At 46.1% G+C, this 13,520-nt stretch overlaps 1 protein-coding gene across 6 annotated transcripts in view; it reads right to left on the bottom strand.

Moving 5' to 3' along the window:
• Positions 1-290: 290 nt before the first annotated feature.
• TP53BP2 (tumor protein p53 binding protein 2) overlaps positions 291-13,520 on the bottom strand; it is a 55,923-nt gene continuing 42,693 nt past the window's right edge. For all 6 annotated transcript variants that reach the window (XM_049112493.1, XM_025430728.3, XM_049112495.1 and 3 more), the window contains 7 exons: positions 12,900-13,359; positions 10,809-11,584; positions 8,152-8,289; positions 7,387-7,520; positions 5,568-5,734; positions 2,593-2,792; positions 291-991 (listed from right to left, as the gene is read on the bottom strand). In XM_049112493.1, coding sequence (XP_048968450.1) covers positions 950-991; positions 2,593-2,792; positions 5,568-5,734; positions 7,387-7,520; positions 8,152-8,289; positions 10,809-11,584; positions 12,900-13,359 — 1,917 coding nt within the window. In that variant the 3' untranslated portion in view covers positions 291-949. The remainder of the gene's footprint in view (positions 992-2,592; positions 2,793-5,567; positions 5,735-7,386; positions 7,521-8,151; positions 8,290-10,808; positions 11,585-12,899; positions 13,360-13,520) is intronic.

The following is a 13,520-nucleotide window of genomic DNA, read 5'->3' as shown; positions in this document are numbered from 1 at the left end:
AGACATTCCCCCATGCAGACGGGGGAGCTGAAGTGGCACGAGGACAAGACCTGTCTCACAGAGGCTGAGGGCCGGTGAGGGCCTCTGTCCCCATGGTTCTCTATCGAGGGCCAACACAGAACTCATGAACTGCAAAACCAAGTTCTCTGTAAACAAAAAAACCACCTCTTACATGTCATCACATAGCCGGTAAAGAAATTTTATTATTCTCCCACTGGATAAGCCGTCCTAATGGCGTGTGAACTTTAAACAGGCTTTTAATGACACAAAAAACTAAACCAGTAAAAAGGTTAGAGTCAAAAACTTTAATTTTATTACAATTGTTTTTAAAGTCAGCTACGATTTGACAAATATCATGAGTAAGTCTATATAGCAAGTCTCCAATTTCCAAGATACAAAAGACAATAAATATAGATTCAAATTCATTCTAAAAACAAGATTCTAAATCTAATGAGCTGTGCTACAGCTTGGTTCCAATATCTCAAACATGTAGAATTCTGAAGAACTCCTATCACAAAGGGACTGCTGACAACCAACAGTTCTTCACCCACAATGGGGGTCCCCTGGGGGCCTGCGGGAGGACAGGCAGAGGTGCTGCCTCTGTGGCACTGGTCCTTTCTGGCGGGGGCAAGTGCAGGAGAGGCGACTTCCCAGGAGCCCAGTGAATGGCCCTGTGACTCCAGGGAACCAAAACAGTCACTTTTCATGTTCCTGAGTGCCCCGTGAACACCTATTTCCCAAGAGTATGGTCAGCTCACTTGTAAGCTCAGTTCATCATGCTGAACGTCCCCCGAGGACAGCAAATTCTCCAATCCTTCACATTCTCCCAGAAGACATCCTGCACCGCTTTCAAACTACGCTGTCACTAAAGTCGGTCTTGTGAAATTTTTACCAAAAACAATCACATTACTTCTTGTGATAACAAAGATTAATTCTTCAAAAACAAGTTTCAGGCCAAACTCCTCTGTCTTGGTTTAATTCTTGGGTATAGCTGCAAGAGAATGGAGACATAATTTACATGCTGTAGAGACAGACACACGGATGGGGGTAGGGAATGGGGGCCACAGGAGAAAAACCAAGGAAAGGATTCTTTCTGCCATGGGAGGCATCCAGAGCTGCCCGAGGACACAAAGATTCACATTCAGCAACTCCTTGGCAAAGGTCACAGGGGTTCCCCACCGGGGACAACACAGAGGTGAACCCATGACCCCTAAGCCCTTGCTCCGGGGGTGGAGCATGGCCTGTGACAGCGGCAGGTGGTGGTGGGGATCTGCAGCTTGCCACGTGCACCGGCTTACATCTGGAGGGGGACAACTTCACTCACAACAGCCCTACAAACACTGTTTTGGGACTGGACACTGTCAGCCACAGAATGCCACAGACAAAAAGGCTACTGATTTAAGGGAGGATAAGTGGAGTTTTTGTTGTTGGATTTTTGTGGTTTTATGTTTTCCATAACAAGAGCTGGGGAGGAATACATGTGAAGGTCGGAAGATCTGCAGTCTTAAAGCCAAGGGTGAGTCAAACTAGTAATTCAACTGGCAAACTAAACAAAAGCCTTCCTCCTCCTCCTCCTCCTGCCTAGACAAAAGGGAAAAAGGTTTACTGTAAAAAAGGAGTCAGACTTCCAGCCAGAACTGAAAAACTGGTGGATCAGCATTCTACAAAAAGTGATTTTCCTCACAAAAGATAATTAGTAAATACAATTTTCTAGACTCCCATCTGAGCCTCTGATTAAAAATTCAGCATTTATGTGACTTCCATTTTTTGAACCTCTAAGAAAACCAAAAAAAGTTACTTAGAGGCCAATTTTACCCCAAAGAGATTTCCAGAAGGCTGAGTATTTAAATGCCGGATTAACACAAAAATCTTGGGTCCAGCTGGCTGATTTCAGAGCCTTCTGAGAACCTCGTGCCCAAGGCCAAGTGCCTCCACACCCACAAGTGATGCTTCCCGTTTCATGAGTCATGGAACCTCTTTGTTAGAAAATTAAAATGAAAGATTCAAGTAAGCAAGTGGTTCTAAGAGGTTTTCCCAGGTAAGAAACTATAAAAGTACAAGTGCTGTTGGTGTTCATCAGGGACACGGTTACAAGCCAGGCTGCATCTCGGGGGCTGGGGCCTCTGTGGAAGCAGCTCCACACTCGAGACCCCTCTGGTCTGGGCACTGGAAAAATTCTCTGAAGGGTTCCATGGCTCACTGTTTTTTAACTTTCATCTATTCTTTATAATTTACACTACGATCACACCAGTTAACACTGTCTAAGCCCCAAAGGTTTTTGGGGGCTCTTGTCTACATGCCTGGTCAAACTCTGCCAGCAGTGCAGACCCTGACATGAGCAGACATGGCTTTGGTACAGAATGCTCTCACACTCCCACGACATGACCCCGTGTGACCTATACTCTGTGAAGCAGCAGGACCCCTGACAGTGGGGGCTGACAAACCTGTAAGTGGAACCTCCACTCTGTGTAAATCTAACACCATCCAAACTTTAAGATTCTATGTCATGTGAACAAAGGGCAGTCAGCTGCACATGGCGTTCCTGCAAAGCCCCGGTGCGCACAGAAGTGCCGTCCAGGTTTGATAACTTACGCCCAGCAGGTTTCGTGGGACATATCCCTCCTTGTCGTGCAGGCGGGCCCACCACCACTCAGTCTCATCTTCGTCCTCCCTGCGGATGACGGTCATGCAGTCCCCTTCTCGCATGGGCAGCTCGTCACCATTCTGAGGTTCATAATCCCAGAGTGCGTAAAGGACTCCTTTGTTCATGATGCCCATTTTCTCCTGGACTCCTGAAATCATGACAGGAAAAAACCCACAGGACATGTAAGGCAGACTGTCCATTCTTAAAACCTTTGGTTCCATGAACCAAATGAGAAATGGGCACACGTTGCTGGAATGCTAGGAATACTGAATGAAGCACCCCATGAATAAAGCCCCGGGCAGGAAGGAGGCACAGAGGGGTAGGCAGGGAGCTCGGGAGGCAGAAAGGGATCATACCACACACAGTTGGCCTCCACGATCTTTTCAAAGGCAATTCGGAAACTAGTCTTACTCAGAGCACAAAAACTTCTGCAAGCCCAGGAATAAAAAATGAACTGTTTTTAGTTCTAATCGTCTGGGCTATTAGAAGAGTGAGCACTACGCCTGTCAAATTCTAGCCTGCCTCTGGGCGTGGGGACCGAGGAAGTCTGCATAAATTACTTCCATCCTGACCCAAAGCATAAAGCAGCCGAGACAACAGTCAACTGAACAACCTCTGCCCATTTCCAAATGTGGGAAGGGAGAGGGAGAAAAATCGTAAAATTCGTTAGATGGCAAAAGTATTTCAGATGTGATATAAAAGCCTACATAGAGCCAAGTCTAAAGTAATGAGAATCCAGGTTTTAGAAGATACGGAAACCCACAAACGTCCACTTTCACTGAGTTAGTAACAGACGTGCACATTCAGCCCCACTTTGCACTCCTCTACTCCCCCCTCTCGAGTGCGGGGCAGGCATGAGGTGGTTACAGGGCACTGTGGGTGAGTGGGCAGTGAAGTCAGGCCAGGAGGCCCGAACACTCTAGACGTTATTACCAGTTTCACCTTTACAGGTTTAGAAAAGGCAGGAAAGTATCTGCTTGCTTTTGGCAAATTGTCAGATTTTTTAACTTACTTAACAATTAACTTAGGACTCATCTACCGATTACAATGACGGAGCACTGCCTATCTCACTGCCACTCTGGGCAAAACTGACACAAGACATGGAGTTGCTCTATTCCACCAGGGGCTCTGCCAACATAAGGGGCTCTTCCACTAATGGGGATGTTCACGCTTCTGACTCCCTGTTTAAATGAGACGTGACTGTGACACTCACAAGGGTGATGCCTTGCCAGAACTCTGACTACACCAGGTTGGCGTAGGAGAGGGAAGGGGCAGGAGAGAAACCCTGGACACTGTGGTGTCCTCTCCAAAGTAGTAGTAACATTATTCTCATCAAATCTAAAGGACTGTAAAATATATTAATTAAAAGATATTTGGCCAGAGTTAGAAAATGATACTCTAATAAAAAAATAACTTGAGTCCCAATTCCAAGAAATCATCAAGAATGAGAAAAAATTTTTCCTTACTTTGCTATTTACCAAACTAAGAGTTACAGATTATGTTTTAAAGTTTTTTTTTGAGGGGCACCTGGGTGGCTCAGTGGTTGAGTGTCTACTGTTAGCCCAGGGCATAATCCCAAGGTACTAAGAACGAGTCCTGCATCGGGCTCCCCACAGGGAGCCTGTCTCTCCCTCGGCCTATGTCTTTGCCTCTCTCTCATGAATAAATAAAATCTTTAAAATAAATTTATTTTTGAAGAGCCTGAGCACATGCTAAGTATCATGAATTATTTGGGAAATGTGAGCTGAAGCCACATGGGTTATGAACCCACATCCAGCAGGGGTCAGAGGCGGACATAGCAGGAAAGGAATGGTCAGCTGGGCCACATCCCTGTGACCCACAAGTCTGCTTCCGGATCGACCATTTCTAACTGTGAGGGAATGCAAACCCCATTGCCCCAAGGCAGAATGGAAGGAAAGACGTGGTGGATGCAGCCACAAAGCGGAACGGACAGTGAGAACGAGCACAACCACACAGATGAGGCACAAGGAGCACAGTGGACAGAATCACCATGACTTCCTTTACAGAAACCGCAAAACCAGGCACAACCAGACAACAGGAGTTACAAGATTCATTCATGGGTGATAAAGATATTTTTTAAAAGCAACAGATGATTAACATGAGGAACAGAACATTCAAGGTCAAGGCTGTGGCTGCCAAGGTTATAGCTCCCCAGGCCCTACCAAGCAAGGAGAAGCCAAGCCACTGTCATTTCAGCATCTACAGCAGAGACACTTTCTTGGTGCCATGATGCGTTCCATAAAGCAAAGCCTCTGATCAGATGTCCCTACATGTTTTTAAAAATCAGATTTCATAATTAAGTAAAGCTCAAGATGACCAATACACTTCAAATAACAAAGTGTATATTAATATCTTGATTATAAAGTATTTACCAAAATTATTCTCCGATCCAGAGTTCAGAACAGAAACAAAGTCACCTTGAGTGTCCACAGTAGACAGTCAAGAGCTGGGAAGCCGCCTCGCCTGCCCCTGCCTGCTGCTGGGCACCTCCCCACCCCCCCAAGCCTGAGAGCAGCCTGGGAGCCAACAGACGCAGTCATGCGAAGAGCCTCATGGCCTCTCCACCAACAGGCAGAGCAGCTTCCCAAAGCACTGAGCGGCATGGAGTCTTGGCACCTGCTCACCGCCTCTCAATTCTGCTCAAGCCCAGGTAAGAGTTAACCTCAACTTGTAAGAGTCAGAGGCATAGGCAGCTCAAGCCATCCCTGGCAGGGCTGCTCCCAGGCACACGCACAAAAGCTGCATTCATCTCTACCGTCAAGGCTGTCCTGTTTTCACTGCCTAGGGCTCTGCACAATGCAAAAATGTTTTTCCACATAATGAATATACTTAGCAAACAGTACCCTAGACAGAGGACAAATGAGTGCAGTCGTCAGCATGTTCAACTGTGGTGGTTACAAACCGTAAAGGAACTGTGAGCACTGGGTGTAGCCCTCCTCCATCTCCTCACACTTGTCTGCGGCAGTCTGCATGTCACTGTAGGTCGTGGCAAACACAGCGGCTCCGGACTCGACCAGGAACTTACACACTTGCACATTGTTGCATGAGGCCGCACAGTGCAGCGGGGTCCTGTGGGCAACACACAGTGGAGCTAAATGGCCGCCCTGGACATGCAACCCTGGTGGGCTGGGCTGTCTCTACAGAATGTCCTCAAGTCTACCATCTGGGCCTCCTTCTGGGCCTCTTACATGGTGTTTAAGAGTCATTAAACACAGATACTACAGCCCATGAGAGAATGACAGGAGGGACAGTGGAGCACAGCTACACTGGGCAGATGCGGGGCAGTGCAAGAGGAATCACAGAAATAAAAGCAAGGACTTGAGATGTGTGTGATCGTCTAAAACAGGGTGAGGCATTCTGGAACACCTGCTCCATGTCTTTGGGCAGCACGGAGGGCACAGCCATCTTTACGTCCCGGGTCTTCCCTCCAAAGAGATGCCTGTACATATTCCCTTTCCACTCCCACTTCTGCAGGAATTGGGCTGCAGAGAGAAACTACCTTTACCTAATAGCTTGTAAAATCCAAATGGATTTTGAATTGAGAGAAAGCTTTGTCAATCCAATGCAGACTGTAAAATACATACACTTAGGTCTGCAAGGCCCCTGGCTGGCAAGAGCTCACTGATGTCATGACGGAGAATCCCTCTAGCACCTCAAATGCTCTAAAGGACCCAAGACCCATAAAGGGGGAAGAAGAGCCAGCACCACCACCCAACTCAGAGACAAGTGTAGAGTGCTATCCAGGCCCGGATGACACAGATGTAGGTGTTTACCCTTCTCTTCCCCCCGTCTCTTCATCTCATTCCTCTCAGGTGTAGTCTCCAGAAACATATCCCCATCTCACATCCCAGACACTATGGTCTGAGTTTGAGGAATATTACTGCAGATTTTTTAACTGCATGGCTTTAATAGTTAAAGGTTATATGTAATCTAAACTGCTAATAATAGGCAAAGACCTCATGACACGTTAAGACTTTGTTTTCGGAGCACCTGGCAGGATCAAGCATGCAACTCTTAATCTCGGGGTCATGAGTTCAAGCCCCACCCTGGATGTAGAGATTACCAAAAGGAAAAAAAAAAAAGAAAGAAAGAAAGAAAGAAAATAATTTATTTCACCCACGTTGTTAAAGTTAAGCCAAAGTATTTGGCTAAAAAAAAAGTATGTAAACTTGAATAAATTAGCAAAAAGTATGTTTTCTAGATTCTTTCAAAGAAACAGCATATTATAATTTATATGTTCTTTTCCAAAAAAAATTACATTCTATTATAGTTATTGAGGGTGGACAGCACTTTATAAGGATCTCTTCTTTCTATCCTATGAAGAATAATTATTTATAATAGTATCTCTTGTGTTTTATGCACATAACCATTCTACAAAATGCTCCATGAAAAATGGATTCCATGGTCAAAGAGACTTGGGAAAGGCTACAAACTCTTCCCTCTTGCAAATAAACAGTGGATATCTATGTACTAAGGACAGATGCTGCAGGGCTCGGGGGACCAGGCTCAAAGCAGCATCTCTCAAACTCATGGAGGTCCCTAGATCTGTGCCACTTTGTGACGTTTCTTATCATCTGACAATACTTTTATAAGAATTCCACGTGCATCCAAAATGGGAGTGAGAAGAGTGTCCCGTGAAGACACATGTGGACGCTTTTATGGCCTGGCAGTGCCAGGGACACCCAAGTGACACTGTGGGGCAGCAGATGACAGGGCCTTACCATCCATCACTGTCTGCAGCATTGACATTGACACCAAATTGCACGAGGAACTTAACGATCTCTGTGTGGCCTGCACACACGGCGTTGTGAAGAGCGGTGATGCCCTCGTCATTGGGCAGGCTCGGGTCATCAACCTGTAACATGGAGACAAAGGCTGACATCACCCACGCTCCCCATCACTGTTCGGGTCACTTATCACCTGGCTCTTCAGGATCAAGAGAACTGAAATAGGCTCCTGTGGTTTGTTTAGAGGTTTTCTTAGGTCATAATTAAAACCTCGAGGAGCCGACTATACCAACTTCAAGTCTAGACATAAGAGTGCCGGAATAGCCAAAATAGCTGCTCACTATAAAGAGGTCTGAAAATGAAGAGGTGCCAGGAACCATACCCTCAGAGTCATTTTTGCTTCTTTACCCTCCAGCTCCCCACAAATTAGTGTCTGAGAAGATGCATTTGCCATGGAAAGGAAAAAAGGTCAACTAAAAAACATCTTAAACAGGAGGCTTCTGCAAACAAGGACCACATGTGCAACCAAATAGTACAAGTCTGCATCCACCCAGGAGCAACTGTATGGAGGGGGAGGATCTCCCGGAAAGAATACTCTGGAGGCGCACCCCCAAACCTCAGCCACCCCTCAGCACAGCACAGACTATCCCTCTGCATCTCTCCGCACCGTCTCACCCCCGACCCCCCAGACGAGCCTTCTAAGTGGAGGTCAGAAACAAAATACAAGGTTGTTTAAGAAATCTATGAATCAAATCATACCTCATAAATAATCCTCTGTACAAGATCAAATTCTCCCTCCAAAGATGAATCTAGAAGCAAAGCAAGGGGGTTGAACTTGACCCTCATCCCATGGGCAATCCTTTCTGAACCAGTTTTACGCAAGTTTGTCCTTTTGCCCTGCAGAGGAAGAAAGGGATGAATTAAGGAGACTAAGGGAAGGACGAGCTCAACTGAAGAAGTAAAATGAAATTTAAAGATACAATTCAGAGCATTTTATCAACATGTAACGTTATCTAGAAATGTGTACAGATCACAAGAGGCAGTGTCATGAATACACCCGTGTAACAAAGTGGGAGACTTTTCCCCAAGCTGCTGAGGTCACGTGCAGGTGACACGGCATAGCTGGGGCTGGGCTAAGGCTGTGGCAGGCGATGCCAGCAGGCGGGTTTTCTGTGGAGTGTCCTCCAATCAGCCAAGATTGGTCATTAAGTTCCCTATCTTATTTAGGATGGCAAACCCCACACAATTAAACCAGAATTACTATGGCTACCGTTTAATGAATGATTATCCATGGACTTCCCACAAAAACCCTATGACCCCATTTTACGGATAAGGAAGTAAAGGTATAGAGCCAGTCCCATCAGAGCTGGGATTTAAATCCAAGTCATCTAGCTTCTTCAAACCCCTTCCTTTCAGTCAGTTTATAACATAATGGCTCCTCAGGGGAGGGGGGGAAGCATATAATTAAGGGAGTAAGTATTATCAGCCTGTCCCAGGTAGACTAACAAGAAATCCTTCCAGTGTTAAAATGCTATCCCTGTTTCATATTCAGAATGTGACTATACTCCAAGATACACAAATTAATCAAGCCTTAGACTGTTAACAAACCAGGCTTAAAACAATATGACAAAATTATTAAGACAGATCCAACACCCCATCAAATAAGTTTCTTAAACACATCCAACAAAGTGGGAACGTTTCCTCAGGTGTGCTGTGCTACTCAGACTGGTTTTTATTTTATTTCGGTTGTGGAAAACCACTGAGGTCTAGAAAACATCAAGTGGCCATCACTCCATTTCACAAACATGCAATGGCTAAACTATTGTTTCTTGGAAAAAGAAGTAAAAAAAAAAAAAAAAAGGATAAACGTTACATAGGGGTGACGTGGAGCCACAAGCAGGACAGCCAGGGCCCCACACACACTTGTACTTCTGTCCCACTCAAAGCCAGGCAAGAAGAAAACTGCTCTCCTAGGATGATGGTAACAGACTGTGACACTGGGACACTCGGGTCTCCTCTGTCTCTGAGAGCGTGAATCATCTTGACTTGACAACTAAAGCAGGGGGGCACAAGCAAGTGTGAAATCGTCTCTTTCCTGAGTTTTAGTGCCAACTGCAGAGAACTCTGCACTCTGGACAGGCACAGCGCTGTTTCAAGTGGTAACCTCTAGGTCAATCTTGTCCCCTAGAATCCAATGTGTGTCGTATAAACCTTTTAAGCAAATGTCTAAGCAACCAGACAGCAACTTGGGATGATCATTATGTCTGAATCCACCACATCTCAAAGATTCAATAAGGGATCAAACATAAAGCACTTTAAAAAAAATCCTTATAATATGCTCTTTCACACTTTGGAATGGGTCTTTAAAATTCATAGTTTGGCATCCTACTGAAACATGACCCCAGTTACACCTGAAAAGGTCAACTTTACTTAAGGACACCTGGGGGGTTTTGATCCTCTCTCAGGACCTCAAAGGGACACAAGAGACTTGCAAACAAGGCCTAACAAGGTGCCCAGTCAAAACACATACCCACACATTCCTCCCATCCTGGGAGGATGCCTGCTGGTGTTCAAGGGCACCACAAGGTCCCTGCACAGACTTGCCAACTTCACGGGAGGAGAGGAACAGGCTTCGGTAGGTGCCCTGTTACCTCATCCTGCCCCCATCTGTCCTGAATGCTTCCAAGTTTACCAGCATTGGAAGCCTGAAGATGGATCACCCCCGAACCGTTCATTAAAGATACACATCACTGCAGGGAAAAGAGGAGTGTGAGTGACCCCACCTGAGGTTGAGTGAGTGATTTTCTGAGCCAGGGCTCTACTTTCACAGCCTCGTGGGCCTCCCTAGCAGGAACCACCACAGCTAGAGAAGAAACAGCACGTGGTTTGTATCACAGAGAACCCAACTCTGCTTCTTTGCAGAGAAAAGGGTTCTTCCTAAAAAATAAAGATGATGTTTATCCTGAATACACCAAATTTCTTAATACTTATGAGATCCACTGTTGCTAAGAGGGCTATAAAATAAAATGCAGGGCAACCCGGGTGGCTCAGTGGTTTAGCGCCGCCTTCAGCCTAGGGCCTGATCCTGGAGACCCAGGATCAAGTCCCACGTCGGGCTCCCTGCATGGAGCCTGCTTCTCCCTCTGCCTGTGTCTCTGTCTCTCTCTCTCTGTCTCTCATAAATAAATAAATAAAATCTTTAGAAAAAATAAAAGAATAAAAGAAAATAAATGTAAAACAAAATAAAATGCCAAGTGCAGACATGTTTGCAACCACAGGCAATTCACACACAAACCATCTTTTGCAAATGGCCCTGAGCACTTGTGTCTTGACAGTCAACTGCCTGCCTGGAAGTCTGTGCTGGGGGGGTGGACAGGGGGGTAGCAGAAGGAACCACAAGACACCACATTACTTACAGGAGGCAGTGAGACCTGCCCTGTGATTTCGGGGGGACGCATGCTCCCAGAGTCTTCTCCTGGACCTTCTGGCTCCCCAGATGGGTATGGTGGGGGCGGATATGGGGGATACTCCTCCAGGTACACTTCAAGCAGATGGGGAGCCTCTGCATTTGGTTCCTCCACACTGTTCTGGAAATTTGGGCTGTTGTCTGGGACTCCTTCTGGCACATAATCAAGGCCCGGAGAAGGAGCTGGCATGTCCGTGTTCTCTGAACTGGCACTCTCCACTTCCTCTGGGGATACTGGCTCAGGAACCAGAGAGACTGCCTCCTTCTCTGGCTCCACATGTAAATATGGATTCTGGATCTCTACTGGGCTTTCAGAGTCAGCCGCCACTGAGGTCGGCTTGGAGGGATATGAAGGGACAGAGATGGTCTCCATGGCAGCTATGGTGGTCCTCTGGTACAAAAGTTTCTGGATATTTGGCCCATTCGGACCCTCTGGCTCTGTAATAGAGCTACGCTTCTTTAGTGGCCGTGGTGCATTGGACAGTTTCTTCCGCAGGGCTTCCAGGTCAGCATCACTCTGGTTCCGGTAGGGATTGGACAAGAAGGGCAGCAGTTTGGTCGGGCTGAGGGGCCGAGGAATTCTTTCATTCTCGTGGCCCTCCTGAACTGAAGACGCAGGCTCCATGTCAGGCTCAGGACTGCCCAGCTGGCCCTGGGGACCAGAATAAACGTTCTCCGGGTGCTGCTGCTGGTTCTGGGCAGCAGCAATCACAGGCTTGCCATAAACTAATTGGAAAACAGAAACAAAGCCCTGATTAGTATTAAATCAAACGGGCAAGTAACAAACACAGCCAACAATAATTAAAGCCTCCTTTAATTTCAGTTACTACAGAGTACCTTTCAACACGACGAATTTTTAAAAACAACAAAGGACAGGGATGCCTGGGTGGCTCAGCGGTTAAGCGCCTGCCTTTAGCTCAGGGCGTGATCCTGGAGACCCGGAATCGAGTCCTACATCGGGCTCCCTGTATGGCGCCTACTTCACTTCTCCCTCTGCCTGTGACTCTGCCTCTCTCTCTCTCTCTCTCATGAATAAATTAGTAAAATATTTTAAATACATACATACAAACAACAAAAGACAAAGCAAGGCTTCCATCTCCACACAGTAAACTTGTCAGAATGAAAACCCTCACTGATGGGAATGCGTGCCACTATTTTATGTACCAATAAGAAAAAAACTCAATTATAACTGTAAGAAATCACTAGCTATAGCACACAAAGCTGAAGTGTCAAAATATGAAGGCAATGTAAAAGCAATGGAAATGGGCAATCCTTTCCTGTGTTCAGATTAAAACTGAACATGAGCCATCCTCTTTCCTACATCTCAAAAGTCAGTCAATGTGGGAAACTACTTGGTGTAAGTTATTGAAAACCACTTGTATTTACCAAAACTATTCCCCTTATCATTCTGGTTCTATCAGAACTATCCAATTCCCACATTACTGTGTCAGTAGTTCTCACTGAAGTCGAGAGTCAGCCACGGCACGTGTATAAAAATCTGTTGTCTGGGTTACTTTTGGGATATTTCAAAGCACCATTACTTGCTGATATCATAACAAGAAAACCAATTTTCTTGGAAAATGGAAACAGGGTGAACTTGATTCCAGTTTTCTAAATTAATGACTCTTAGGAAGAACCCAACTGTACCAGACTATAAGTCTATGCTTTATAGCTAACTAGCACTCGTGTCCTCATTAGAACAACTTAAAATACAGTAGAGAGCGTGATTCCTACGAACCCACGGAGCAGAGGCTGCGTCTGCGCCATAGCTTTTACTCATCTATGGTGTTCACTTATTACTACTGCTACACTTATTTCACTGTATTCCTCTAACACCTACCGCAGGTGTGACATTTAGCAGACACCGGCTTAAACTCCCAGATAAGAAGAAAAGCCGCAATTAAACTTTTGTCTTAGAACAAAAGCAACCATCAACACAGCTATAAAGTCACTTTGCTGTCGTTTGCGGAAAGAGGACTGCTCCAGCACAGGACCAAGCTGTTATCCTGTGACCCAATGAGAATGAGACCCCGAACCTTACCAGTGGAGAAGTGCGGCCCTCTGGAATGTGTTTTGGTCAGGGCACTCTGCACCGCTTGCTGGAAGTTTTTTCCAGGAGCTTGGTGCTGCGTGTACATGGAGTATATGGAGCTTGCCGCCACGGTCTGGGGTTTTCGGAAGGGTGGAAGAGCGGTGTCCTTCGAAGGCTGAGGGGTGAATGGCCGCACAGCGGCGGCGGGTGGGCTCTCCTGCTTACCAGCTGGAGACAGGACCTGGCCCTGGCCAGCTGAAGGTGGGCCAGGGGACCCCATGAGCCTCTGCTGCTGCCCCGTTTTCGGTTTGTTTCCCACGGACGCAACAGCTGCTGACAATTGCTGAAGGTTTCCATCTGGCTTTGTATCTGATGCTGACTGATTAGTTTGCCCAAAATAAGGCAAATTGATCTGTTTTGGTTTTGATGGAACAGGAGGTGGTACTTTAGTCACATTTTTATTCGCAGCCTGAAACACACACATGTATAAAGCAGTTGAAACACTGTCCAAATGGGAACACAGCATGTTCTAGAGAACCATATGCTGAACACATGAGCTCTACATTTTCAAGTCATAAAAACCCTGCAGGTCTCTGCACTGAACTACATATAATAAGGAACCTGAGGAAT

The sequence above is a fragment of the Canis lupus genome, chromosome 7 (assembly GCF_003254725.2).
Source record: "Canis lupus dingo isolate Sandy chromosome 7, ASM325472v2, whole genome shotgun sequence".
Taxonomy (NCBI): domain Eukaryota; kingdom Metazoa; phylum Chordata; class Mammalia; order Carnivora; family Canidae; genus Canis; species Canis lupus.
Note: the sequence above shows the minus strand (reverse complement) of the source record. Positions and strands in the feature narration are given on the sequence as shown.